Source organism: Centruroides vittatus, unplaced genomic scaffold (assembly GCF_030686945.1).
Source record: "Centruroides vittatus isolate TY-2023 unplaced genomic scaffold, ASM3068694v2 scaffold_1015, whole genome shotgun sequence".
Taxonomy (NCBI): domain Eukaryota; kingdom Metazoa; phylum Arthropoda; class Arachnida; order Scorpiones; family Buthidae; genus Centruroides; species Centruroides vittatus.
The window spans coordinates 996149-1023222 of NW_027122666.1; the positions used below are offsets into that span (position 1 = coordinate 996149).

The window sequence follows — 27074 nt, forward strand, 5'->3', positions numbered from 1 at the left end:
TATGAATTTAAAAATGTAATCTCATTTATATTGTGAGTTCCACATGTTTAAGAGTACTTTTCTGAGGGCATGGAAGAAAGGAAGTTGAATAATTTTCTTTTTCAAGTATATGCAGGGACATAATGCACCAAAACAACCAAAAATACCAATAAAACTTTTGGTGAAGATTCTGTGAGTGAGCAAGCAACCACGCATTGGTTTAAAAAAATTTCATTCTGGGAATACAAATCTCAAAAATCAGAACTAAAGACCATCATCAAATCAGAACATCACCTGTCCAAGACATCACAGAAAGGTTGAACATACTTGACATTATTCAACCATTTCTCAACATCTAAACATGTTAGGGAGTCAATAAGCTCAACAAATGAATACCACACAAACTCAGTGAGAGAGATAATGAGCATCATTTGGAGGTCTGCAGTTCTTTGATTATTCGTCACAAAAATGAAGGTATTCAAATGAAATTCTTCCAAATACACCTTATTTTCCAACTTTTTGCCAACAGACTATCACTTTTTTTTTTTATATTTGGACAGTTTTTTTGGCAAAGAAAGTCTTCAAGAATGAGGATGCAATAAAAAGTACCTTTAATGACTTTTTGGCTTCTCATTTTTGTGATTTCTATTAAATTGGCATTAATGCATTTCTATTGAATTGAAAAAAAGTGTATTAATGTTGGTGGAGAAAATTTTGATTAAATATGTAAGTTTTAAATTAAATTAATAAATGTTCAAAGTCAGAAGTAAAAATCAGCCGTTTCATTTACAACAACCTAATATATGTAATATTTACATTACTTTAACTTAACTACTGATACAATTACACAAATCATTACAAAACTCTATTATAGATTATTACAAAAAATCATAAACATGATCTGAGTATAACTAACAGAAAATATAAAATAAATGTACTATTTTTAAATAATAATAATTATTCTTATGTGAAATTATATATTACCTGGTTTGAATATTTGTATACGGAATAGAATTTGGTTGTGGCGATTGCAATTCTGGATTTTCTAATAATACACCTAAATTTTTTGACACAGGTGCTGAATATTTAAGTGTAGCAGATTTCATCTCATCATTTCTTGGAAGTACTGGTGAAGTCTGTGGAGGAGGAGTTGCAAATTTGTTCCCAACAGGCTTAGGAGTACTTGTTGTGAGTTGTTCAGAATGTGGATAATTTACTTGGTTCATTGTAGGTGTAATATTTGTATTAACAACATTATTTTCAATGTTATGATTTAAATTTACACATGATGATGAAACACCTGAATTAATTTCACGCATTAACTGTTCCCTTTGTTTTTCTTGAGCCTGTAATTCTTCTAGTAAATGCTGCTTCTGCCGTTGGAATTCTTTCCATAAATCTGATGAAGAAGTATCAGAAGGTAAAAGTGCACTCTGTTGACTTGATGTATCACTATCTACTGATGTTTGTGAATCAGTTTTAACTGGCGATTTTTCACATTTCTGTGAATCAGTTATTATTTTTGAAGGTGTCTTTAACCCTGAACCAAGTTCTTTGTTTCCACAAGATTTATTTTCTTCATCATTCAGATTTTGTTTATCACTAATTTTTTGTGATGTGGTTTTATCTTTTGGAGATGGAGTTTCAAGAATTGCTTGTAAGTCACTGTAACTAGTGCTAAATACATCACCTGCTTCAAACAAGCGATCCACAGATGTAATCATAGACTTTTTGCCTGTTAAATGGAAGCCAGCAAATGAACGAGACATGAGAGATAAATCACCCATGGAGAATGCCATCATGTTTCCTTTCTGACTGAGACCATCTAAATTTGGTGTTAGTGATCTTGACATAAAATCAGCAGAACGTAATCTTGTAAAAGGAGTAGCTGAATGTGGAAAAATTTTAGGTTTAATTGGAGTGACTAGAATCTGTTCAGACCATGATGCTTCAAGACAAGGTTTTTCTAATTGTTCGACATCTACACTCAATGTCTTCTGTTCAAATGGATAAGAAAATGTTTCAGGAGGAATACATTGTAACCATGATAGCAAACTTAGGTCAGAATCACTGAAGCCTGTGCCATTTAACAAATGTGCGAATTGCATTTCATGGGAAGCATTTGATGACGACGTCGCTCTCTGCTGGCAATACTCAACACATGATTCATATAAAATGCCTTTAATTATCAACTGTATGAGTCGATCACCCTTAGAGATTTTCTGATTAACAGTTGTCTTTTTATCAAATGGAAGAAATTTTTCTACAAGCGGATGAACTGCTTTAAAACAATTCACTCTGGCATTACTTGGATTCCAGTTTCTGTATTCAAAATGGTCAGATAATCTAGGCAAAGTTAATAATAAACAAAGATTATTATAATCTTCTTTTGTAGGACAATACTTTTCAAGATCATTTAAGCATTTTACAACTTCTTCTACGGCAACGTCTAAACTTTGAACAGGTCCAGTTTCCGATCTTATGCATAATAACTCTATATATTTGTGTTTGATGACTACGTAGTGAAACTGTTTGGAATCAAAATTATCAATACCTTCTAAAGGCTGAATGAATCCAAGAACATCATCCCACTGTCCATCCAGTATTAGTTGCCTCAGAAATAACATATCATCTGAATACACACCATTGATAACACCAGTTTCTCTTTCAACTGATAACTGTGAAATACTTAATTCCCTATTTGATAAAAATTCCAGTACTAATCTAATGGCTTCTTCTTCTTTCAAAATTAGATGAGCAGATGGCATTTTTATGGAAAGCTGAAATTAGCAACCTAGAAAAAAATTTTTAAATAAAATTAATAATAATATTCATTATCTTAAATTATAATTTTTAATATTAAAATATTAAATAACTTCATTAGCTAAAACTTAAGCATTATTAATAAAAACTAAAGACATAAGATAATAAAATGTATGTTAATTAAGGTATCTTGAAAAAATGTAATTATTGTTTCCATAATATTTAATTAATTCAATTATAATGAAAATATTATATCAAATGACACATTAAATATTTCATAGTACTTGGATTTTTCATCTAGTAATGTCCAGCAATGAATTTAAAAATAAACAAATATTTTCATCTACTTTCAGAGTAGCCATCATCAAGTATTCAAATTTAAAATCTAAATACATAACCTGCTGAATGAATAATCTAATGATAGCCTTTAAAAGTATTTATAAAAAGTTATTTATAAACCGTTTAATATCAATAAAAATATTAAAATGGAATGGATATAACCAAATAATTACCAATCTAAAAAATCTAGCAATCAGTTGCTTAACTTTCCTGATAACATTTGGTAGTGCCATCTGTTATCATATTTTATTTTAAAAACTTTTTATATTTTTAACTATTATAAAATGGCAAAAAGCTTAATTTTGAGGATAGGAATGGGTTTTATAAAAAATTGTAAATGCTAATAATGTGTAAAATAGTCATTAAGTCTGATCTTGCTAGAAATACACATGACCCCTTTATCTCCCCACCCCCTTGACTTTTAATCACCAAAATTTAACAGCATCAATCCCCATAATAAACAAACTTATCTGCAAAATTTCAGAAACTTTCAACAAAAAGCACAGGAGTTATTAAGCTTCAGAGAGAGTGAACAAAATCATGTCCCACACACAAACACTCTAACATCCATACATACAGAAAAACCCCTGAATTTTTTTGCATTTCTTGACATTTTAAGGTCTCAAGTCCAAAGTGTAAAAATCTTTGCGAGGATCATGGTTTGGGGGACTGATCTCCATACTTTCCCTCTGTTATATATAACAGTTGAAAAAGTAAAATGCATAGTTAAATTAGGCAAATAAAGTGGATTGTTTTAATCTTGATCTCTGTTTATTATGGATAATTAAAAGAGACATAATAAAGATCACTAGTCTTGCTACTATAAGAAGTAACCTTTACTTAGAAGTTACAATATTTATTTTTAAATTCATTGCTGGACATTAAAAGTTGACTTTGCATGAAAATTTTATGAAACATTATTATTGTATAAAGAAAAATCTCTTTTACTATCTTAACTAGCTGTAAGTTTGTTTACAAAACTACATTTCAGAAACATATTCTAAAATATCCTAATATCAAACTATAACCAAATTACCAATTTTTCTGGGCTATATAAAAATTAATAAATAAACATGCTTTTAGAAGGGGGAAAAACAGAATATTGTCATCCTTCAATAATTTTAATTAAACAAATTGAATTAAATTAATAATTTAAAAGCATTTAAACTGTATTAAGAAATTAAAAAAAAAAAAAAACAGTATCATAAAATATGTTTGATTTTCATTTCACTTTAGCTTAATATAATTATTGTTTGTTTCTATGCATCTTCTAAAATATTAAATCTTAAAATATAAAAGGCTTTAACATTATCTAACTTAATTTCAACAGAAAATGGTGAATTTTCTTTAAAATTACATACACTTACATACAAATTCATATTTTAACAACTTTATACTTATTTTAATAGTAAGAAATATGTTAATGTAAATAAAATAAATTAATATTTTAGTTAATTACAACTAATGTATTTTAAGGAGAATAGGCGATAACAGTATTACAAAGGATGTTTTTAACTTCTAGAACAGAATTCTTTTACTATGTGGAATAAAAAGTCATTACTGAAAAATATAACTCAGATGAGTGCATTAATTGGGAAATACTACAATGCTACAGTAATAACAAAATGCAACAAGACAATCTGACAATTTCAAAAAATAATCATCTGATTTACTATACTTTCATGTAACAGGCTTCTTACTCTATAATAAAGTAGCCATTAGTCAATACAATTAACCGAAAGAAACAATATTGCAACAATGTAATAACAGATTTCAATAGAGCTTTATTTTATGTGAAAAAATCATAATTAATTCACAAAATAAAATTTATACATTGTGAATACTTATTTTTACAAAAATAAAAATTTCTGTAACTCCATTAAGTTTTCATGTAATATTTATTCAATTAAAGCAGTGGTTCCCAACCAGTGGTCCGTGGACCATCAGTGGTCTGCAAGAGCTAAAATATGGTCCGCAAACTTTTATTCGTTTTAAATTATTATTCCCACATTGATACAAACTGAATTTAATTTTTACTAAAAATGTTATGTTTTCTATTATAATAGTACTGTTAAAGCATGTTACTCTTGCGTTTAACGATTACTTATGTTAACAGTTTTGATTAGAGTTTATTTTTAGATTTACACAGTTTATTTTTCTTAAACCTTGTGGTCCCTGCTAACAACAATGAAATCAAAGTGGTCCCTGGTCAAAAAAAGGTTGGGAACCGCTGAATTAAAGATTAAAAAATAAAAAAAAATTTTTATATAAAAGATGTTTAAAAATTGCTACGTAGATTCTAATGAAAATTTTCCAACAATTAAATTGGAAAATTTCACAGAAAAAAAAAATACTGAATAGATACTATGTTTATATACTTTTTTTTGTTCCATAGAAAAACTTCCTGTGCACTATTATCACAAGGTTAATAGTCTACCTAACTGTTCCATTTTCCTATTCAGTAAATAGAGTTTAAACCAGAAAAAATTCAGTTTTTAATAAAATAGGCTTTGAAATTATTCATAGTATATTTTGAGTAACAAGTTTTATTTGCAACAGTGAGTCAAATTTACATTTAAGAGCCAATAAAACTGAACTTCAGTATTCAGAGAATAATACTATTGATAAATTGCATTCTATTTCATTAACTTGACAATGTTAATATATTAAAATTTAATTAAAATTAATGCAGTGATTTTAAAAGAAGCTTAAATGTTGATTTAATTTTGTAAGGAAACTGGAAATGAAAGAAGGATTTGATTACTATTATTATTATAACATAAAACAGAAGAGAAGGAAATATTAACTAATTAAAGAAGAAATTAATTATCTAATTACTAAAATAAATAAAAACTAAAACTTTTAATATAATTATAGCATTAAGAAAATTATAATTCTGCAATTTCAACAACTTTTTAATTTTCAAATTATTACAGAAGAAATTTAAAATTATTCTTTAAAAATTCTATAATAAATATCTAATTAAATCTTTTTTGAATTTATTTATTTGTTTTTTAAAGAAATAAATACAAAATAGCCTTTCTATAAAACAGCTACTAATGTTTTTACTATTTTATATTTTTACAGTCAGTAATGCCTCATCCTTATGGATTAGATTTCTTATAATTATACAAACATTTTTGAATTTAAATATTCTACAAATTATGAAAAATTGTTAGTAATATTTTTTAACTTTTTACAAAATAAGCTTGTTTATATATTACTTAGAATATAAAAAATAAAGACAGGAAAAAAAATCCATTAATTTATGTCTAATTTAAATATTAATTAGAAATATATATTTATTCTCATGATAAAAAATTTTTGAATTCATCATTTTATATATATGACAGTATGTCATAATCTATAGATTCTGTACTGAGAGCCAATGATTGAACTAGAATGACAAGTTGCCGTATCAACTGTCAAACTGAGAAAATTATCTGTCCAAAGTGATTCTATATTAAGCAGTTTTATAAAAAAAATTAAATAAATAAAGTTTAATTTTTCTGTCATAAATATTTATTATATTAGTAAATTTATTTATTTTAGATATTATCATCTCAACTTTAAATTATATAAATTCATGTACAGAATTTTATAAGATCAAAAGATGTTTAGTGAATATAAATTAATCTATTCTATTTATTTACGTTAATTTTTCATTTGAATACAATGCAAATGAATTAAATATTAAATATTTTTTTTTATATTAAAGATGGAAAAAAATGTAAAGAAATTGATAAATATATAGAATTGTAGAAAAATAGGATCTTCGGAAAACAGAAAATAGTTGAAAGAAATTGAAAATGATTATAAAATTGGAATGAAACAATAAAACAAAGCATGAAGAAAGTAAAATAACAATAGATGTGATCCAAAATAGAGAGGAGAAAGAAAGGAGAAAGAACCTAAAAAAGCAATTCAAAAATAAATGAAAAAGATCATTATCATAAACATGTTTTATTTTACTCATATAATTTTTCCATTACAATTATTTTTTAAATATGAAAGCTTTTTCGTTTCATAAAATTTACAATTTCTTATAAATTTCACAAATAAATATTAAAAATAAATCCCTTTTTACCATTATTATTGTTTGTTTATTGACATAATAGTTTCATACAAACTTCCTACTTTATAAGCAGAAAATTTTTAAATATTTAGAATTACAATAATATAAAAGCCATTCACATTGGTGATTATTTAGTTTCTGCACAAGGTAAAATTAAAAAATGCTAATATAATGATGATTACTTCAATAAACATCTATACTAAAACCTGATGCATCACAATGACACACCAACAACTGCCGTAAATCACCTATAATTATAGCCAGATGATTTACAGCAGTTGTTGGTGTGTGATTACTTCAATTTAAATTCATCTAAAGTATATCTTGTAACAAACAATACAGATATTTTAAGAACAGTTTGTTCTGCTTAGAAACTTCTGACATACATATCCAAAGTGGAGATTATTCAAGTTTTGAAAGCTACATTTTATTTCTCAATAGATATTCATTTAAATATACTACTTTATTTGAGTTTTTAAATAAATTAAAATTAAGAAATTGAAGTTGAACTTACACATGATATTAAAATAAGAGCTGATGAAATCTTTAAAATATCTATTATAATTAATAATTTAATTTATTTAAGGAAACATTACTCACTTTGAAAATTATATTTATTAATCTGGATTTCAAAATATTTCAGATTTATTTTTCTCCATTAACAGAGAAATGAAAAAGCAAGCATAAAAAAATAAATCAGTATATTTATTTTATTTATTAATTCACTTAATTTTTTATAAATTTTGCAGGAATTTTTTAATGGTAGAAACAGACATAATTTGAGTAACCCAAAATATTATATAATCAAACAAGTTAACTATAGAAAAATGTATTTGTTCCTGGATGAGATCCAAACTCATGCTCAGATTCCATCTGGATCATTCATTTGGCATATTATTAAAGGTTATCATACTACTAAGGCATTACATGTACTTAATTTTTTCTGTTAATTATACAAGAAATTTTGATACTGTATACATTTTATAATATTCATTTATATCTCATTTCAAATATAAAATACTGGAAAAACAAGGAAAAAATCTAATATGTAATTATACTACTTGTCAATTCAGTTTAATATCAATGTTAAAAAATGATTATTGTTCCACTGAGTCTAAATACTTCCTGTTTTCCTAGTGTAAAAGCAATAAAAACAATAGTTTTGAATATTGATGGTACTTTTCAATTCAAATATTAGTGTTTAACCCAAAAATTTAATTTCTACATGAAATGTAAAATTCAAATGCAAATACGCAATGCAACATTGCTATTATATATTTTAAAATTCATGTATGATCACTCCAAAAACTTAGATTAAATAAATAAATTATAACAATTACACATTTGTAACATTTAAAATTTTATTATTCATTCTAATGATAAGCAATATGCTTGAAAGAACTTAATGATATAGTAGTTTTATCTCATTATTTTACTCCTTTAAAGTCAGTTATAATTTATTTTTAAAACTTATTAATCGTTTTTTTCTAATTTTAAATTGTATAAAATTTTATAAAATATCACATAACCTCTTAGACTTTGATGAGTAAATTTTTAAACTTGCTATTTTAAATAATTATTTTCTAATAATCAATGACCTAAATATTTTTTAAATAAAAATTTATGTTTATAATATTACAAAAGTCACTACAGAAAAATAGATTCAAATAAAATATTCAGCATTATGCATTTTCTTAAATAATGATATTAATTTAAAGTATCACATTTAAATTTTAATTTCAAAATTAAACTTAATAATAAAAATTCTTAAAAATTTATTAAGAAATGATTCCATTCTACAAAACTTATAAAAGACATGAAGCTAGATATTGAATTACAGTATATGAAAGTTTATGTTGTTAGCATTAAAGAAATTACAAATAGACCAATTTTGTGCTCTGTTTATTTCCAAAATTGTGAGAACTTATGTTCTTCCTCTTTGCTGATTTTATCAGATTAGTCAAATTAAAATACTTTCCTTTAACCTACATATTTATTGTTCTAATTAAATATATTTAAAATACAAATAAAATTTAAATATTAAAGAACATAAAAAATTTACAGAAATTTAAAAAAGCTTTTACTTTTTTTTAAATAAAATATTAAGTATTTAATTTGCATTAATTTGTAAACCAAAGAAGATTATATATATATATATATGTATATATATATATAATAATGTACAAAATTTTAAGTATTAAAAATTGCATTGTGTTTAACTGTAATGTACATTTTAAAATATTAATCTGCTTAAATTAATTAATGGATTGTGATAATCCTGCCTAAATTATTAAAAAAAAATAACAAATATTGCCTTGTATAATCAGAGATAATTTATCTTTAGCTATACAATGCAATATCTATTACCTTACGAATTTTAAAGTAATTAAGTTTTAATTTAATAATTTTTCAAGAAATAACACAAATAGTAATATAACTTCAGATTTTAAAAATAATATTGATAACACATTTTGTTACATCATATAAATGAGAAGTAAATACACATTTTTAAATTTTATTTGCCAATTTAATGATTTCATTTACCATTTTCATATGATTATTATACAGGATCTTCCAAAAAGAACTACCATTTTAAATAATTGTAGTTATGTTAATTATTATCTGAGAATATTGTAATATACATTAAAATATTGAAAAACTGTCCAAGTTTCACATTTGCCCATTAATATTTCTCAATATGAAGAGTTCATGTCATAAGGCACATATTCAACCAATATTCAAATTCTTCCTATACTTGCTACAACATACCCATTGTCACTCTTCCCACATTTACTCACATTCTACAGCTCCTGCAGTATAGTCACCTGGAACAATGACAACAACTTAACCAGAAAACTGGAACTGTACATGTAGAATAGAGAATCACACCTAAATGCAAAATTTCCAGCAAAGAAACACTTAACTTCAATGTTCGAAGATTTTCGGCCACTATATCATCGGACCTCTTCAAGAAATGTAAAACAGAAAAACCGTTCTATAAATATAAAATGGTGCTTTCTAATTTTAAAAAGTTTCAAATAAGTTTGAATAAAGGCTGTGACGTTTCATATATGACATATATTTTATAAGTCTAAATAGTATTTCCATGTATTTGGTACACGAATGGCATCCGTGTTGATGCATGCTCCACTCCTGTCTGCCCTGTAGATCTCTACCGCTTCTAATATTCTAATATTTTGCCCGTCAAATACCTTATGTATTAGCGTAGTTTGGTCCCAACGAGGAAATCCCCAGATCGCTGGCGTAACGTGCCAGAGCTATATTAATGTTTCCTTTTTGTACATCATATTTGTGATCTCTTAGCCTGGCTTGCAGCGATCTGTACGTGGATCCTATATATATTAGTATTCTGTCTAACCTATTGTCCTGGAGTGGGATGCGGTAAATCCCAGGAGCTCCTGCGCCCTCAGTGCCGTCCTTTGCGTTAGAAGAAGGCGAAAAATGTTGGGTTTTCTTTTGTACGTTACAGGTATGTTTAAATCTTTTGCAATCTTCCTGTGTACGTGAAGGGACAGTTCGTAGTTTAGGACCACCTGATTAGCTTCTGTTTTGTTAACGTTGTTATTGGTGTCAGATGACAGAGCCAGATGCTTGGATGCTAGAGTGTTGATAAATGAGCAGCTGTGCCCATGGTTGGATGCAACTTGTTTCAGATGCTCTCGTTCCTTGCTGGTATCTGACATCTCTGTAGAATGGGAATAGGCTCTCACTACCAGTGTGAAGATTGCATACTGGAACCTTATATGATCGTAGGTCAGCTGAATTGGCAAGTATGAATAGGGGGACGTAAATAGGTTTGTGGTAAATTGTGACGTTGAACTTATTATACGCTGCTTGAAACTTGATGTCTAAGAAATTAACAATAGTGCAGCTTTCTTGATCCAATTTCAGTGTTAATCCGTAGTTGTTATTATTAAACACCTTTAACACCTCCCCAATATCCAGTCTATTTCTCCATACAATCAAAATGTCATCAATGTATCGGGTGTAAATAAGGATATTATGTTTGACGTTTGTTAAGGACTGCTCCTCGAATTGTCGTAAGACCAGTTTACAGAGATCTCCTGAAATGAGGCTACCCATGGGTACTCCCCTTTTTTGGATGTAGGTGCATTTGTCAAAATAAAAATGCACAATGCATTTTTATTTTGACAAACAGTTTCAAGCAGCGTATAATAAGTTCAACGTCACAATTTACCACAAATCTATTTACGTCCCCCTATTCATACTTGCCAATTCAGCTGACCTACGATCATATAAGGTTCCAGTATGCAATCTTCCCACTGGTAGTGAGAGCCTATTCCCATTCTACAGAGATGTCAGATACCAGCAAGGAACGAGAGCATCTGAAACAAGTTGCATCCAACCATGGGCACAGCTGCTCATTTATCAACACTCTAGCATCCAAGCATCTGGCTCTGTCATCTGACACCAATAACAACGTTAACAAAACAGAAGCTAATCAGGTGGTCCTAAACTACGAACTGTCCCTTCACGTACACAGGAAGATTGCAAAAGATTTAAACATACCTGTAACGTACAAAAGAAAACCCAACATTTTTCGCCTTCTTCTAACGCAAAGGACGGCACTGAGGGCGCAGGAGCTCCTGGGATTTACCGCATCCCACTCCAGGACAATAGGTTAGACAGAATACTAATATATATAGGATCCACGTACAGATCGCTGCAAGCCAGGCTAAGAGATCACAAATATGATGTACAAAAAGGAAACATTAATATAGCTCTGGCACGTTACGCCAGCGATCTGGGGATTTCCTCGTTGGGACCAAACTACGCTAATACATAAGGTATTTGACGGGCAAAATATTAGAATATTAGAAGCGGTAGAGATCTACAGGGCAGACAGGAGTGGAGCATGCATCAACACGGATGCCATTCGTGTACCAAATACATGGAAATACTATTTAGACTTATAAAATATATGTCATGTATGAAACGTCACAGCCTTTATTCAAACTTATTTGAAACTTTTTAAAATTAGAAAGCGCCATTTTATATTTATAGAACGGTTTTTCTGTTTTACATTTCTTGAAGAGGTCCGATGATATAGTGGCCGAAAATCTTCGAACACTGAAGTTTCTTTGCTGTAAATTTTGCATTTAGGTGTGATTCTCACTCTACATTGCCATTTTTGTTTACAGCATTTCCTAGTACAAGACATCTGAATGCAGATGGGAGATAAAACTCAAACAGTTACTCTATCCATTGGTGTACATCACATACTTCTCAAATAATAATTAACATAATTATAATTTAAAATACTAGTATTCTTTTTGGAATGTCATGTATTTATAACAAAAAATATTATTAGTATCAGAAAAATGATAAAGTATGATATATTTATAGTAGAACTATCAAAAATTTTAGACAACAATTTTTATGCAGAGTGTATAATTTATTTAGGATAATTTCAACACAAATATTTCATACAAAAAGTTTTGTATTATTAAAATATTTTTTTGCATGTTATAAATATAAAAATACTAACTTTGTTCTAATTACAGTCTCTCCTTGACTTACAATAGGGTTACATTCTGAAAAGCACATAAGTTGAAAATAAAAATAAATACTGTAAATAAAAGAAGAGTTACATGCAAGGTTATATAGTACATATTATTGCACATTGTATTGTAAAGTGTACAGAAAAAAGGAAAGAAAGAATGAAATAAAAAAAAAATTTACAGAAGTGTATTACACTAACATTACACACACAGTAATCTTTCAAATATCATAACATAGATCAGAAAAGTATGCAATAAAATTTCATTATAAAACTTTGAGAAAAATTAAAGGAAATGATGGAATAATAGTTGCTGGATGAAGGAGAAGCTATGGCAACAGGGCTATTGATACCTTCTTTTGAAGCATGCTTCCAAACTGGAGATGTTACAAGGCATAAGCTGCTTGAATTCAAATTCTAACAGTTTTTACACTTCCACTTTGCTCACATTGGCCATTGTATACGTGAAATATCATATATCGAAACCTAAGTCAAGAAGCATCTGTATAATGGTGAAACAGAAAAAATATTTTCTAATATTGTTTTAAAGCTGATTATGAAAATCTAGCATTTTGTTATGTTTATTTTAATTTAAAAGTTTGTTTAGAAAAATTAATCATTATCTAAGTCTTACATTTACAATAGTTATTCACTTTATAGTTTACGTGATAATTTGCCAATGTTTTCAGAGTTAGAATACACTCCATTAGCAATTATACATATAAACTTTGAAAATGTTAAAAGTTTATTAATCTTGCTTACAGCTTACATAATAATAATAGCAATTTATGAATAGACAAGATATATGAATTATTAATGAAATTACTAAATTATGTAATACTTTTGATTAATTAATTCAAACTAACAACTTAATTAATTAAATTTTATATACACATTGCATCTATTAATTTGAATGTATAAATAATAAAATTAATCAATTAATGTTTAAAAATGTCTGAAAAAGTAAGAAATTAGAGTAAGATGATCTATATGATACACTGCTTACAATTCTCAATATTCTATTGAATCCATCCATATCAAATATATATAAATTAAATTAATATGTAGTATTTATAATGAGTATGTTAATCAAAATCAGGAATGTGTTTCTGACTGCAGAGAAATGAAAATTAAAAATTTTTCAAGATGGTGAAAGTCAATGTATTCTTTAAATGCAATTTGATTAAATATTCTAGACTTATTTTTTTAAAAACCTAAACTGGCAGTATTAGTAATAAATACTGTATGTCAGCCACAATTCAACCTTGAACAGTAACAATGAAAGAGAATTAGCCACACAAGATTTTCGTTTTACTTTTTACCTTTATGCTATGTTTGAAAATGTGCTCAATCAGTAGCCTAAATTTATAATAACATTAAACCATGTGACATATTCCAAATAATTATTCTATTCATAGTGATATTACATAAATCAATGTCGTCATAAATTTAGGCTACCAAAAAAAAACCATTTCAAACAGTATAAAAACTAAACTAAAAAAGAAAAAGTAAACTGCTTTAAGATTACCAACTAAAAACCTTATTAATTTACATGACAATATTCATAGCCAATTGATAAATATCTGTATACCAGTTCTAGCCAATGAGTTATAAATTTATTCATATAAGAAGTAAAGCAGGTGTTGTCAACCAATCAGTTATGACTGATTGATTGCTTGATAATATATACTGCACCATAATCATGTTCTAACACTACTTTAAATAGAAACAAGTAAAAACTGCATCTTCTTTGCAAGACTGCAGTCGAAAACATTCATGAATCAAATGAATAGAAAAGAACATTTGTTTAGTTCCATTCATCTGAGGAAAAAATTTGAATTATGGAAAGTACTCTTCTGAATCTGTTAATTTTCTGCTATATATTTCTACTTGTTATTAAAATGTTTAAAACCAAAAGGGTGTTTTTACTTAACTAAATACTGTATATTTGTTACATGGTCATTATTAATTACAAAATTATTGTTATTTCCAGGAAGACTAAATATACAGCAAAACATTTATATTAAAATAAAAAGACTAAATATTTTATTTTCTGCTTTTCTTTTTGTCCCAAAAAAATAAGAAACAGATTCAAATTACCAATCAACTTTTTAATTTATTTTGTTCAAGAATGAGTAAAAATTTACAATATTGAAAACTAAATAATATTTTTTGAAGTCTTCTACATATCCATTCACAAACACAGGAACACAGTTAAGTGGGATCAATTGTTTTAGAGGCTGTTGGTGCATATATATATATATATTGTAAAATTTCCTTAATGTTAAATATTTAAAAAAAAATTTCTTTCTAAAAATAAGAATATAAAAACAATCCAAAATGAAATGCATTACAATGTTGAAAACTAATTATAGTGTAATGAAGTGATTAGAAATATTTAGAAAATTGCTGTCCTCTAATCTATAAGGTTAGATAAAATAAGTCTTAAGAAATTACATTAATAAAGAATTTTATTCAAATGACAGACTCTTTGTGACATGTAATTCGTAGAAAACAATTTTTGAAAATTTAATATAACAGATAATATTAACAATTATTCTTCTTTATTCAATTTATATGTTTTAGAATATACTTTTTTAGCTTACTTCTCAGAACATGTTTGATTTTTGACTTTATAAATACTATTATGATTAACTCTTATCTAAATTAAACAATTTATGTTAACTACAATATTAACTATTAAGAATTAACATATTAATTATACAAATTACATTTCACTGTATCAAACATAGGATAGTGTCTATTGGTTATTAAGTATCAGTGAAAGCCTGTAAATATTATCCTGTCTTGATTCAACATAATCTGTGTATTTATGCGATAAATTACGTGTACATTTGAAAGAAAACTTTAACTATTATAATTTTCAAACTTTGTTTATACTCTCAACAATTAATGTCTTATTAATTAGTAGTTTCTCAAGTCTATTGGATAAAATCTTCCCTATTGAGAAAGTATATCAAGAGATCTATGTATAACATTTAGCACATGATTCCTTATTAAACTGTCTTATAAAAATAATAATAGTTGATCTTATATTAGATGCCACATCACATAAAATTTATTTTGTGAAGTGATTTTATTACAAATAGTAAATGTACTAAATGAATAAATAGTTTAGTCTACAGTAAAAGGTTTTTGAGCTTTACTGCAATTATTTTAATTTACATATTTGTGTTTCCAATTTCTTTATGCATACTCTTTAATCAATCTGAAATAATGATATAATGTATGAATACTAGAAAAATTGTTAATGAACATTATTATTACACAAATAAACATTCAAAATGATTCCTATGTAAATAATATTTATTTTCCAGACAGGTACTTTACTTCTGCTTGAGATATTTTGTGCATCACATGTCCAAACAAATTCTGATTTACAGAATACTATCATGCCAGATTATTATTGAACAATTCTGGATTATCATCAACTACTTTTTAGAAATACCAGGTTAGAAGACATTCTACATTATTGGATACCAAATCAGCAAGCTTCTACTGTATAATTTTATTCTAGAAGCTGTTGATTGCCACCCAAGATGGCTAAAAACATTTATTTGGTACAGATTAAAAGATAACTCTAACAGAAATCTTTTCGTTTTTCATTTTCATCGAATGAATAAAATATTTTTTAAAACAATTAAAAGACAGTCGTTCCAAAAATTAGACGATTGCCATTTTTTATTTTCCTTTAGTGTTCCAGAACCAAATCAGACAGCCAGACCTTTCTTTATAGGCTACTTAGCTGCCCTTTTTAAAAAGAGTTCCTTAAAAAAACACACTTACAAATCTTTTCATAAGTTATGATACCAAACTAACTTCTTGCACAATCCCTGGAAAGGATAAATCAACACAGAAAAAACCTTTTTTATATCCCAGTACAAACAGCTTTAGATAAAAACTAACATTTTCAACCAAAAACTTGGTCTTTGTCAGGCAATTGACCAGTATAAAATTCAAAACTGGAATTCAAACAACATGTTTAAATTATTTTAAATTCCAAATTACTTAAAAATTGGAAACTAATTTTCACCATACATGCTACTGAAGTGATAAAAATATTGTTACACCCCCATAAGCATAAGTGATAAAAATATTGTTACATCCCCACAAATGTAACAATATTTTTATCACTTATGCTTAGTGAGCACTTCATGGATCTGATGTATAAGCAAAAGAATACAGGAACATGGGTATGATATTGCCAACCAAAGGCATACCACCATTCTAGCTGCCTATACCACAGACCCTGAAATACAAGCGGACCTCCATAGGGCCAAATTGGTAAAAATGTCAGATCAGGTTCAACACCTTTGCAACCTGAAAGCATTGGAAATATACAAAGCTGGCCAGGCCGGCAACTGTATTAATGCAAAAGATGCTGCCAATATTTCGTATGCATGGAGGTGGTGCTATGAGAAAAAAGTGTAAACAACACTAAGCATGTTGCTAATGTTTCTACACCAGCAAATACATCATATTATTTACTTGTGGGAATGTAACAACATTTTTATCACTTCAGTAGTATGTACAGCAAAAATTAGTTTCCAATTTTTAAATAATTTGAAATTTAAAATAATTTAAACATTCCTTTGTAAAAAGGGCTGGCATATGTAATGTTTTTTTTTACTTTTTATTAAATAATTTAGACATGTTCAAATTCCAGTTTCAAATTTTATACTAGTCAATTGTCTGATGAAGACCAAGTTTTTGGTTGAAATGTTAGTTTTATCTAAAGCTGTTTGTGTTGAGATATAAAAAAGGTTTTTAGTGTGTTGAGTTATGATATCATTCTAAAGATTCTGAAGTTAAAGATAATTCTTTGAAAGCATTTAACCAATTTTTCCTGTATATAGAAATCGGCTATATTTATCACATATTAAATAATTAAGTATAAATCAATGAAAATCTATATATCAATAATTTATAAGTTATAATATGAAATTTACAATAGATCTAATGATATATAATTCTTAGAAATAACAAGTCTAACATGCCACATGTTTGAATTTCCATATTAAAAACTAACAGGTAATTGTTATAATAATTTATCATAACTTATACAAAAAATATTTGAAAATTTATAATAAAACATCAGAATAATGTACAGATGCTCTTTAACTTACAATGTTTCACACATATGATGGCTGATGTGAGTGAAGCAGAAGTATGGGAAAAACAGTTAGAATTTAAATTCAAGCTGCTCTACTGATGCATTAATGATCTTTTTTGAGACAGTTTTATATATATACACCATCTTATACCTTCTTGTGTTTTACAGTATACCATTATATCTGCAAAATGCCCCACTGTTTCCTGCTATTAGTGAGAAGAGAAGAGGAATGCTATTACTCTGAATAAGAAACTTAAGATCATATATAAGCATTACAGTTAAGGTGACTGCTTGTGTGTTTGGACTGTTGCAATCGATGGCAGCCGAAACTCACATTATGTAGCCTACTGTATAAGCTTGCACATAGTCTTTTTTGTTTATTTTTATTTTCAACTTAAAAAATGTTTGGAAACCAACTTTAAATTATACTGGAAATTAGAATTAATATGAAAAAATAGCACCTTTAATATGAATTATATTGAAAAGCACTTTAATATGAATTATTATGAATTAATGTGAATTATTATGAAAAAATAGCACCTTTAGCTGGATGATTAAAGGTGCTATTTTTTCATATAAAGTGTTTTTCGAAACATAACCCATTGTAAGTCAAGGAGAGACTGTATATAGCTAAAATATTTAATATACTTTTACTTCTAATTAATGAGCTCTCATGAGCTTAACTTCTTTCTTAAGAAACTTTATTGTTCATAATATGGAAGAAATATTCTTCCAGACTTGATGTTAATGAAAATAAAAACTTGTAATTATGGAATTGTTTAAAAACAAACTAATTGCTTTTGAAAAAAATCTATAACTTTAATCAATTTTTAAGATCTACTTATTTAAAAATGTTTTTAAATTAAAGTAAATTATTAATATATTACATAAGTACTGTAATATAATAATTGATGTAATGTTAACTTGTATATGAGAATTTATATATTACATACTGTGTATTATACTATTTAATTTTTAATATAAAAATATTTTATCAATGATTTTATGTTAATAATTACAGTAATAAAAAAATATTACAATTAATATAGTTGTTTGGTTTAGTAATATGATATAATCATTATATTTATAATTTTATATATTATATTATATTATAGTAATTATTATATTATAAAAGTAGTTACATTATGGTAAATATATTATTAAAATATTTTAATTTATAAAAATTTTAATAATATATTTATTACCAAATTAATAAATATGTATTAAAAGGAGTCAATTTAAATTTATCAATTTTTTTACATACAGTAACTGTATTGATTGAATAAAATTCTTGACTTGTAATTTGAATCCTAATAGTAAATCAGAAAATATATTTTCTTTATTAATTTTCAATATTTTTATATTATTTTTTTATATATGATATTATTTATGTAAAAACTTATCTATCCTTATATTAGAAAACTTCTGTTTGAATATTAAATATTAGATTAATTAGTACTAAATTATGTACTGTACAGTAAAATAGAGAAAAGGGCTGAAGATAATTAAACATGTACAATTTGAAAATTCAGATATTAAAACTTTTTGATTTAATATAAAACAGTGCATTTATGTAATTTTTTTGATAATGTCAAATATTAAGAACGATATTTTATTTGCTTTAAACTATATTATAAGAAGAATAAAATATAAATTATATAATAATATATAGAAATTTCTAAATTAATTTACTAATATTTAATGCTCTACTTTGAATATGTTACAAATTTCCATATTAATTATATTAAATAATACAATGAACAGGATATTGAAAACATATACGTTGAGCAGTAATTCACTGAAATTTATATAATTAAATAACAAAATGGAATTATAATTCAATAACTTTAAAAATTTATTCTATTTGAAATACAAAAGGAAGATCATCTTAGTATTAATATTGCAAAGCTATAAGATAGCAGTTTTTCATATTTTATTAATATTACAATACACAGATTATAATTTATTCATTCTTTTGTGAAATATAGTTTAAAGAAGCTTGCACTATAATAAAAAACTTGTGTACTAATTTAACTTAGTTGAAGATATGGTGCATGATAGAAATAATTGGAGACAAAATATCTACATCAATAATTACTTCAAAGGGATTAATCTGCTGAAGTTTGCTATTTTATTTATTAAATTTTAATTGTATAGTACTATTGATTTTTTATATCAATAAATAAATTGCAAAATTACAGTAATTTTTTAAAAAATTATATTAAATATTGAATATGAAAAATCTAAATTATTGAATACTTTTTGGGCTACATTTAAAGTCAAACAACATACTTTGTCTAAAGATAAGCAATTAGCCTAAATTATGTTGTTTAATTAACTTAAAATACAACCTAAAAGTAATCTAGTGATTTAGAATTTTATTTGATTATAATTATAATATGGGCTTTGATTGTACTATATATTCATAAATATTGAATTTTTTTCAATAGTGACTTGGAGAAATTATTAAATAATAATAATACATTTTGTATATCTGGCAATTAAGTTATTTGTAATTTGATAAAAATCTAAACAGAGAAATTTTGAAGTATATATTAATTAATAAAAAATAAACAGAAACATATTTATTTATTTTATATAGGCAATGTTGCTAAGATGACAATTGTTACACTCTCAATACAACATACAATAAACAATAAATATATATTATCCAATTATATTTAACAGGTTAGAGGAAACATTTCATTAAATAATGATATTATAAAACATTAAAATTACAGCATAGCACACCGGGTATCTATTAATCATATCACAATTCCTATGCAATTGTAATATGATTAATGCCACTGTGGTTATTCAGTTGAATTAATCAATGATTTTTATCCTATGTAATAGATGATGAGGAGGTTTGTTTTGAAATGTATACCATAATGAAGTATATACATAAGAAAGGGAAAGTAAGAAGATATTTCCATTTCATCTGTATGTCTTGTACTGCTGTAATAAGTTTAAAATGTAAGGCTGTTTTAATGCCATAATACATATGATATTGAATAATTAGATAAAAAGCAAATTAAAAAATGGTTTTTTCTTTTAGCTTTGCTGTATTACTACTGTATAATATTTTGTAATAAATAATACTTCAAATTAAAAATTATTGTGTTATCTCATTATGCTGAATATACTGTATTTTTAGTTTTTTTTTCTGTTAAGAATGCATAATGATTAATAAAGCAGTAGATGGCACAGCATGATATAAATAAAAATAATTAGGAATTATTTTATGTTTAGCATTAATTATATATAAACTGGTAATAAAAACTTTGAACTATTGATCATTAATGGTAATGGTATTTAGACAATAGCAACCTTAACATTAAAAATTAATAATAAATAAATACTGAATGCATATTGAATATCTAACCAAAAAGTAAAAGAATAAGAATTTAATCTTCTGAATAAAAAATATTAATGTCTGCAAAAAAGTGAGTAATTCTTAAAAAGTAAAATTAAAAACAAGCAATTGCAATAAATTTTATTAATTGTAAAATTTACAATTAATAACATTTATCACTACTTTTAATAAAATAATTATTAATGTAAAAAATTGTTTCTGAATAATTCAATAGGACAATTCAAGTTATGTGATTAGTTTATGCAATACTTTGCCAAAACTATCAGAACTATTTATGATAATGTTTACTATCAACAACATTTACTAAACGGTTCTCACTTATTTTTTTATTTTGCTTCTCTTTAAAATAAATTTTTTATTTATATTACATGTAATTTTTAAGAATGTAGATTTTTAACCATTAATTTATACACATACAAATTTATATTAAGAATACACTTTTAACAAACAATAATATCCAAAATAAAATTATTGTATCCAATATTCAATTTAAATTAAAAAACTCTGTATAATATCAAATTTAATGAGTAAGATAATTATTGAAAGGTTATTTTACTTCTTTTTATAATTTCTCTAAATGTGGAACAGAAATAGCTATACATTTCTCTTTCATGTAGAAAAAATTATTATAAATGATAGAGATATGTAAATACTAAGTGTGCTTTCTATACAACTATGTTTTCCCTATAAGAATTGTGATAATATTTGATTATCAGAGATGCAAAAGTTTTTTTAAACATCAATGTTACTCAATATATCTTTTTTTTAATATTATGTTTGACTATACAGTATATTATAGAAAACAGTTTTGTTGATTGTCATAGTTTCATTAATTATTTTTAAAAACTACATTTTATGTTTGTGAAACGTACATACCATATGATGTTTATAAACCATATGGCAAAAGACTATTGCACTTTTCATTAGATAACCAATTACTATAATTGTAGAAAAACAGTATAAGCAAGTTATTTTGTCTCAACATTTACAAATGTTTACTTAAATTATGTTTTGAGATATAATAAATCTATATTGAAGTGAAGCAATGTAAGAAAATATAAATTCAGTATGTAAAATCAAAATTAATTTTAATTAATATAATACAAAAGCAATGGATAGAAATTTGATTCCGTCTAGTCATTGCTCTAACAAGTATTTTTCTAAGAAACAAATGTTTTCTGGCTAATTTATGAACAATTTCATGAAATTAAATAATTTTCAGAATTAACTAATTTTGGATTTGAAAACTGAGGACAGCTAATTAATTAGCTGAAAACTTTCATTCATTTAGAAAATGCTTACTAGACATTCAAAGTAGAATAGAATATTAGAATCTTTTTCCTTTTTAATTTTTATTTAAAAATGTAAAAATAGTAAGTTACTTATTATTAATTGTGATAATAAAGTTTAAAAAATGAAACATTTTGTTTAGCATTGAATGTACAGCTGTACATGTATGTATTTTTGTGTTTACATACATACATATATATATATATATATATATATATATATATAAAATAAAAAACAATTACTATTTTCAAGAGATAATTATTACAATAATGGAAAAATATCATAAAATATATACCGTACACAGTACTCAATAAATCAGCAGCATTTGTAATTATTAGATGTTTTAACTATTTAGTCAAATCACTTATAAATTATAACTAAATTCATTCTAAAACATCAATTTTTAATAATGTTGTAAAAATTACATAAAGAAATTATTAGAGGATAATACTTAAATTTTCATAATAACTGCTATATTTTACAGTTTTATTTTATGCAATTATATTACTTTATTGTCAATATACATAACAATCTTAAAATATCTTCTATATAACAATATACATATACTCAGTTACATATTACCTTTTCTTTTGGATCAATTTTAACTGAATATATTAAGACACGTCTATCAAAAATTATAATGTAATAGTTTCATTAAGCTAGATTAATCAATGCACCTTTAATAGAGGGTGAAGTTTAAAGAACACAAAGTTTTTCAACCCAGTTAACAAACAATCTTTAGGTATGGACAGTTGAAAGTGGAATCCTCTAAAGTTCACCAACTGCTAAAGGTAAATTGATTAATTCAGCTAAGTAAATACAGTAGCTAGTTTCATTGCATACTTCAACTATAAATTAATTAATTTGTTTTTATTACATAAAATTTATAACAATATTTAATGAATTTATAAGCTCCAACATAGAATATTAATTTTAGTTATCTTTAAATACTTTTAATTTTCTTATTCAATTAAACATTGACATCATAATTTGTTTTATATAAATTTTTCAAATGTATAGAATTTTAGCAGAATTCTTTAAAATACATATCAAAATGGCCCCAAAAGCCATATGCTTTATTATGTCTTGGGTTATTTATGTTTTAGGTAGGGCTTCAGTATGATAACTGCCAGTGAGTGCCTGGTAGAAGCAAGTGTGATTATTTGATTCGCAATACTCCAATTCAATTTGGAATATTGCAAGAGAAAAATTTTTCTACTATCTTATAACAGTTTAAAATGTAATGGACTCTTTAATGATTTCTAATTTTCAGCAGAGATGATGTCCAGAAGAACATAGAAAAAAATTAAAAATTAAGCAAGGAATGGAAGCATATATAGACAAATTTTAAGAAATATGCATATGGATCTAGCCAATTTGTACTTCTTTTGTATAAAGCAGTAAAGTATATACTGTGTATGTATATATACAGGATGAACCAAAAGTAGGTGGACAGTAAATGATAACATTTATTGAGATTACGTATACAATTATATTTACTAATATAATAAAATACAATTTATCAACGCAAGTGCTCAAACTGCCATCCATCATAATTTACACAGTTCTGAAGGCAACATTTCACCATTTCACACTTCAACAAACATTTTTGCACAAGTATTAATTTCTTGAAATGTATCTTGGAGTTAATTTTTCAGCCAAAATCATAACCAAGTTAAATATACACCATTGTTATAGTATAACCCTATTCCACCCCTACTTTTGTTTCACCCTATGTATGTTTGTGTGTTTGTTTGTATGTATGCGTACGTGTACATTCAGTGCCCCACTCGGAATTTAGTCTCGGGGAGCCGAGTTAAACAGATAAAAACTGTTTAATGCAAATTCAACAAAATTTACACCTTACGTGACTGCTAATTCATAAGTAGTATAGAAATAGAAGATGTAAAACAATATAAAAAATAAAAGTAATATTAATTAAGAAAAGAGTTTTGGGAAAATTTTTTAGTGCTTTTTTTCTTTTTCTTTGGAGGATACCAGGATCCCTCGGTTCCCTGAGTACACTACAATATAGTTTTTAAGTGCTTATCTTAAATACTTCATTTAAAATGTCAATATAATTTAATAAATTTAAATTAAAAATAATCAAATGGTAAATCTATTAATAAAACACTGAGCTAATGTATATTAAACTGATTAAACACCCAAATATCAACAATTACTGCCAAAATTTGTATTTAAATTTATTATTGTAGACAGAGAAAGGGAGAAAGATTGCATCAACCATTCAAACTTTCCCTTTCTATTGATTATGAATGAGGATCTATGGAATCAATTTGAATTAACTTCATTACTAAACAATAGTAAACTTCATCATTAAGTGGATGGAACAAGGTTGAAACGATGAAGAAAGAGAAACATAAAAAAAGAACATCAATCAATCAAAGCGTTCATTTTACTTGATCATTTATAGAATATTTAAATAGATGATAATTGGGGTTAGCGCATAAACTGCCGTTAGTTCGTACCTTTTACGATGACAGATGAAGTGCAGATGCTTATGACAATTCACATTTTTCGATCGTCGATGGACACAAAAATCGCCGTACAGTCAACAAACCGCCATGAAGACGTTGGCAGAAACGGAAACGGAAGTCACTTTGACAACTAGATGGCGTGAGAATCTGAAGCGACGCATGTGGCTCATATGTTAACCATAAGGATCTTAATGTATAACAACATTTCCGCGTTTTGTACCATTAAACTAACCAAATTTTCTATTTAATATTAAATACTTAACGCTTAATTTAATGAGATTTTCTTTAATTTCTTCCAATATTGATTATTGTAAAACTAGACTTAAAAATGGCGCAAAGTGATTCTAATTAGTGCTTATTGACTCTAAATTAGTGGATTTTTAGCAGTTTTTAAACGAAATTTTGCTAAAAATGGACTTTTCTGCCGGAACAATCTTCGAGGAATTCTCGAAATAAAATTGTAAATGATTTATACGTTAAAAAGTTGCCACATTTTATACTTAACTGGAGTAATTAACATCATAATTTATGCATGTATTAATATAAAATTGTTGTAGAGTCACAATAGACTTTAATTTATTATCTTCTTCGTGTCATCAGTACACCCGTTGATGACACGAAGAAGAGGGTATGGGGCTTCTTATTTTGTTTACAATAACCTTCAATCAATCACCTGCATACGAAAGAGGAAGTAAAATAATTTTGCCTGAGGCTGACATACATCTCAAGTTCAAATCAGAAGCTATTAATTTTTACAAACTCTAGACGCGAAAACTTCAACTGTGAAATCTGTAGGATGTGACCTTAACCCACTCGTCTATACCACCTGCCTACTAATTAGAATATTACTCGTGTAAACATGTAAAGTTACCGAGTTCAATAAACAAACATACGAAAATATAATCATAATTTGGCATTAATGCTTGCTTAATAATTACAAAAAAATGCGAATTTATGCCGTTAAGATTCGAAATTTATTATTACTCATTTTTATTCGGCGGCAGCTTGTTTAATTTTATTCATAATTATGTTAAGGTTACATTGAATTCATTCATAATTACGAATTTATGCATAACTAAAACACTTTTTTCAGTAGAAAAACTGCATGCTTGAACAAAATTTTAATTAGTGCGATTATAATTTAAATAAAGTAAACATAAACTTAGAACTTCATAAATTATGCAGTGTCGGGTTAACAAGTGGATAAAGTTTCTTAGGGGAGGAAAAATAATTTCATTAATCGTATTCATTTAAACAATAACACCCATTGTATCAAAATCTGAATTAACTAATGGTATCAATGATCTTATACTAGAGTTAGATAACCTTTTAGGTCAACGTTCGCTAATCCGGATTAACTTAGGCTAACGAAACTTAATGAACAATATCCACTTACATAAAATATCCTGTAAATATAACGTAATAAAAAGATACCCCCGATTTTCTACACTTATCAAAGCAACGAAAGAAGCATTAATTCTAATAAATAGATGTTGTATCCCGGAACAAGAATAAAGAGGAGATTGACACTGGCTCTGCAACTTTTGCTAAACACTATTTATTAACATTCTTATATATTATTATTATTATTTTTTTTTTGGTCACATTTTTTTCAACTTATTTTATACAAATTTGCAAGGATAATATTTAATACAGTTTTGATTTTTTTTGTATTTTGTGCAAGGACGCCCAGAGGGGAAGGCAAAAGGAGAAAATTGTCCGGCGCCCCCAGGAAGTAGAAGCCCTATACAACTTTTTCGTTACTTTTTTTTTTTTTACTTTAATATAATTTGCTATAGGGACCAGGCCTCCGTTAGCCTGGCCTATGAGAGGCCCTATTTTGTATAAGTAGTGTTTTAGACAATACATTGCTGGTTAACAGGATTTAGTTTTTAAAATTGGCGTAAAAGTGTTCTATTTTTATGATAAACTTATGTTTGCTTAGAAAATAAATGTTGCTATCTTATCTCTAATTTGCTATAACTTACCTATAACATTCCTTTCCCTACAAATAATGTCTAGAATATGTTATAACAGTAACGATATTTATTTATCTTTAGTATAATTTACACAGTTAA

The 27074-nt window shown here is 26.1% G+C and overlaps 1 protein-coding gene across 1 annotated transcript in view; it reads right to left on the bottom strand.

The window, feature by feature from the left end:
- LOC136986324 (WD repeat-containing protein 47-like) overlaps positions 1–25157 on the bottom strand; it is a 55271-nt gene extending 30114 nt beyond the window's left edge. Inside the window, exons 1-2 of the mRNA XM_067283821.1 lie at positions 24988–25157; positions 964–2773 (exon numbers count right to left, since the gene is read on the bottom strand). Coding sequence (XP_067139922.1) covers positions 964–2747 — 1784 coding nt within the window. The 5' untranslated portion in view covers positions 2748–2773; positions 24988–25157. The remainder of the gene's footprint in view (positions 1–963; positions 2774–24987) is intronic.
- Positions 25158–27074: the final 1917 nt, after the last annotated feature.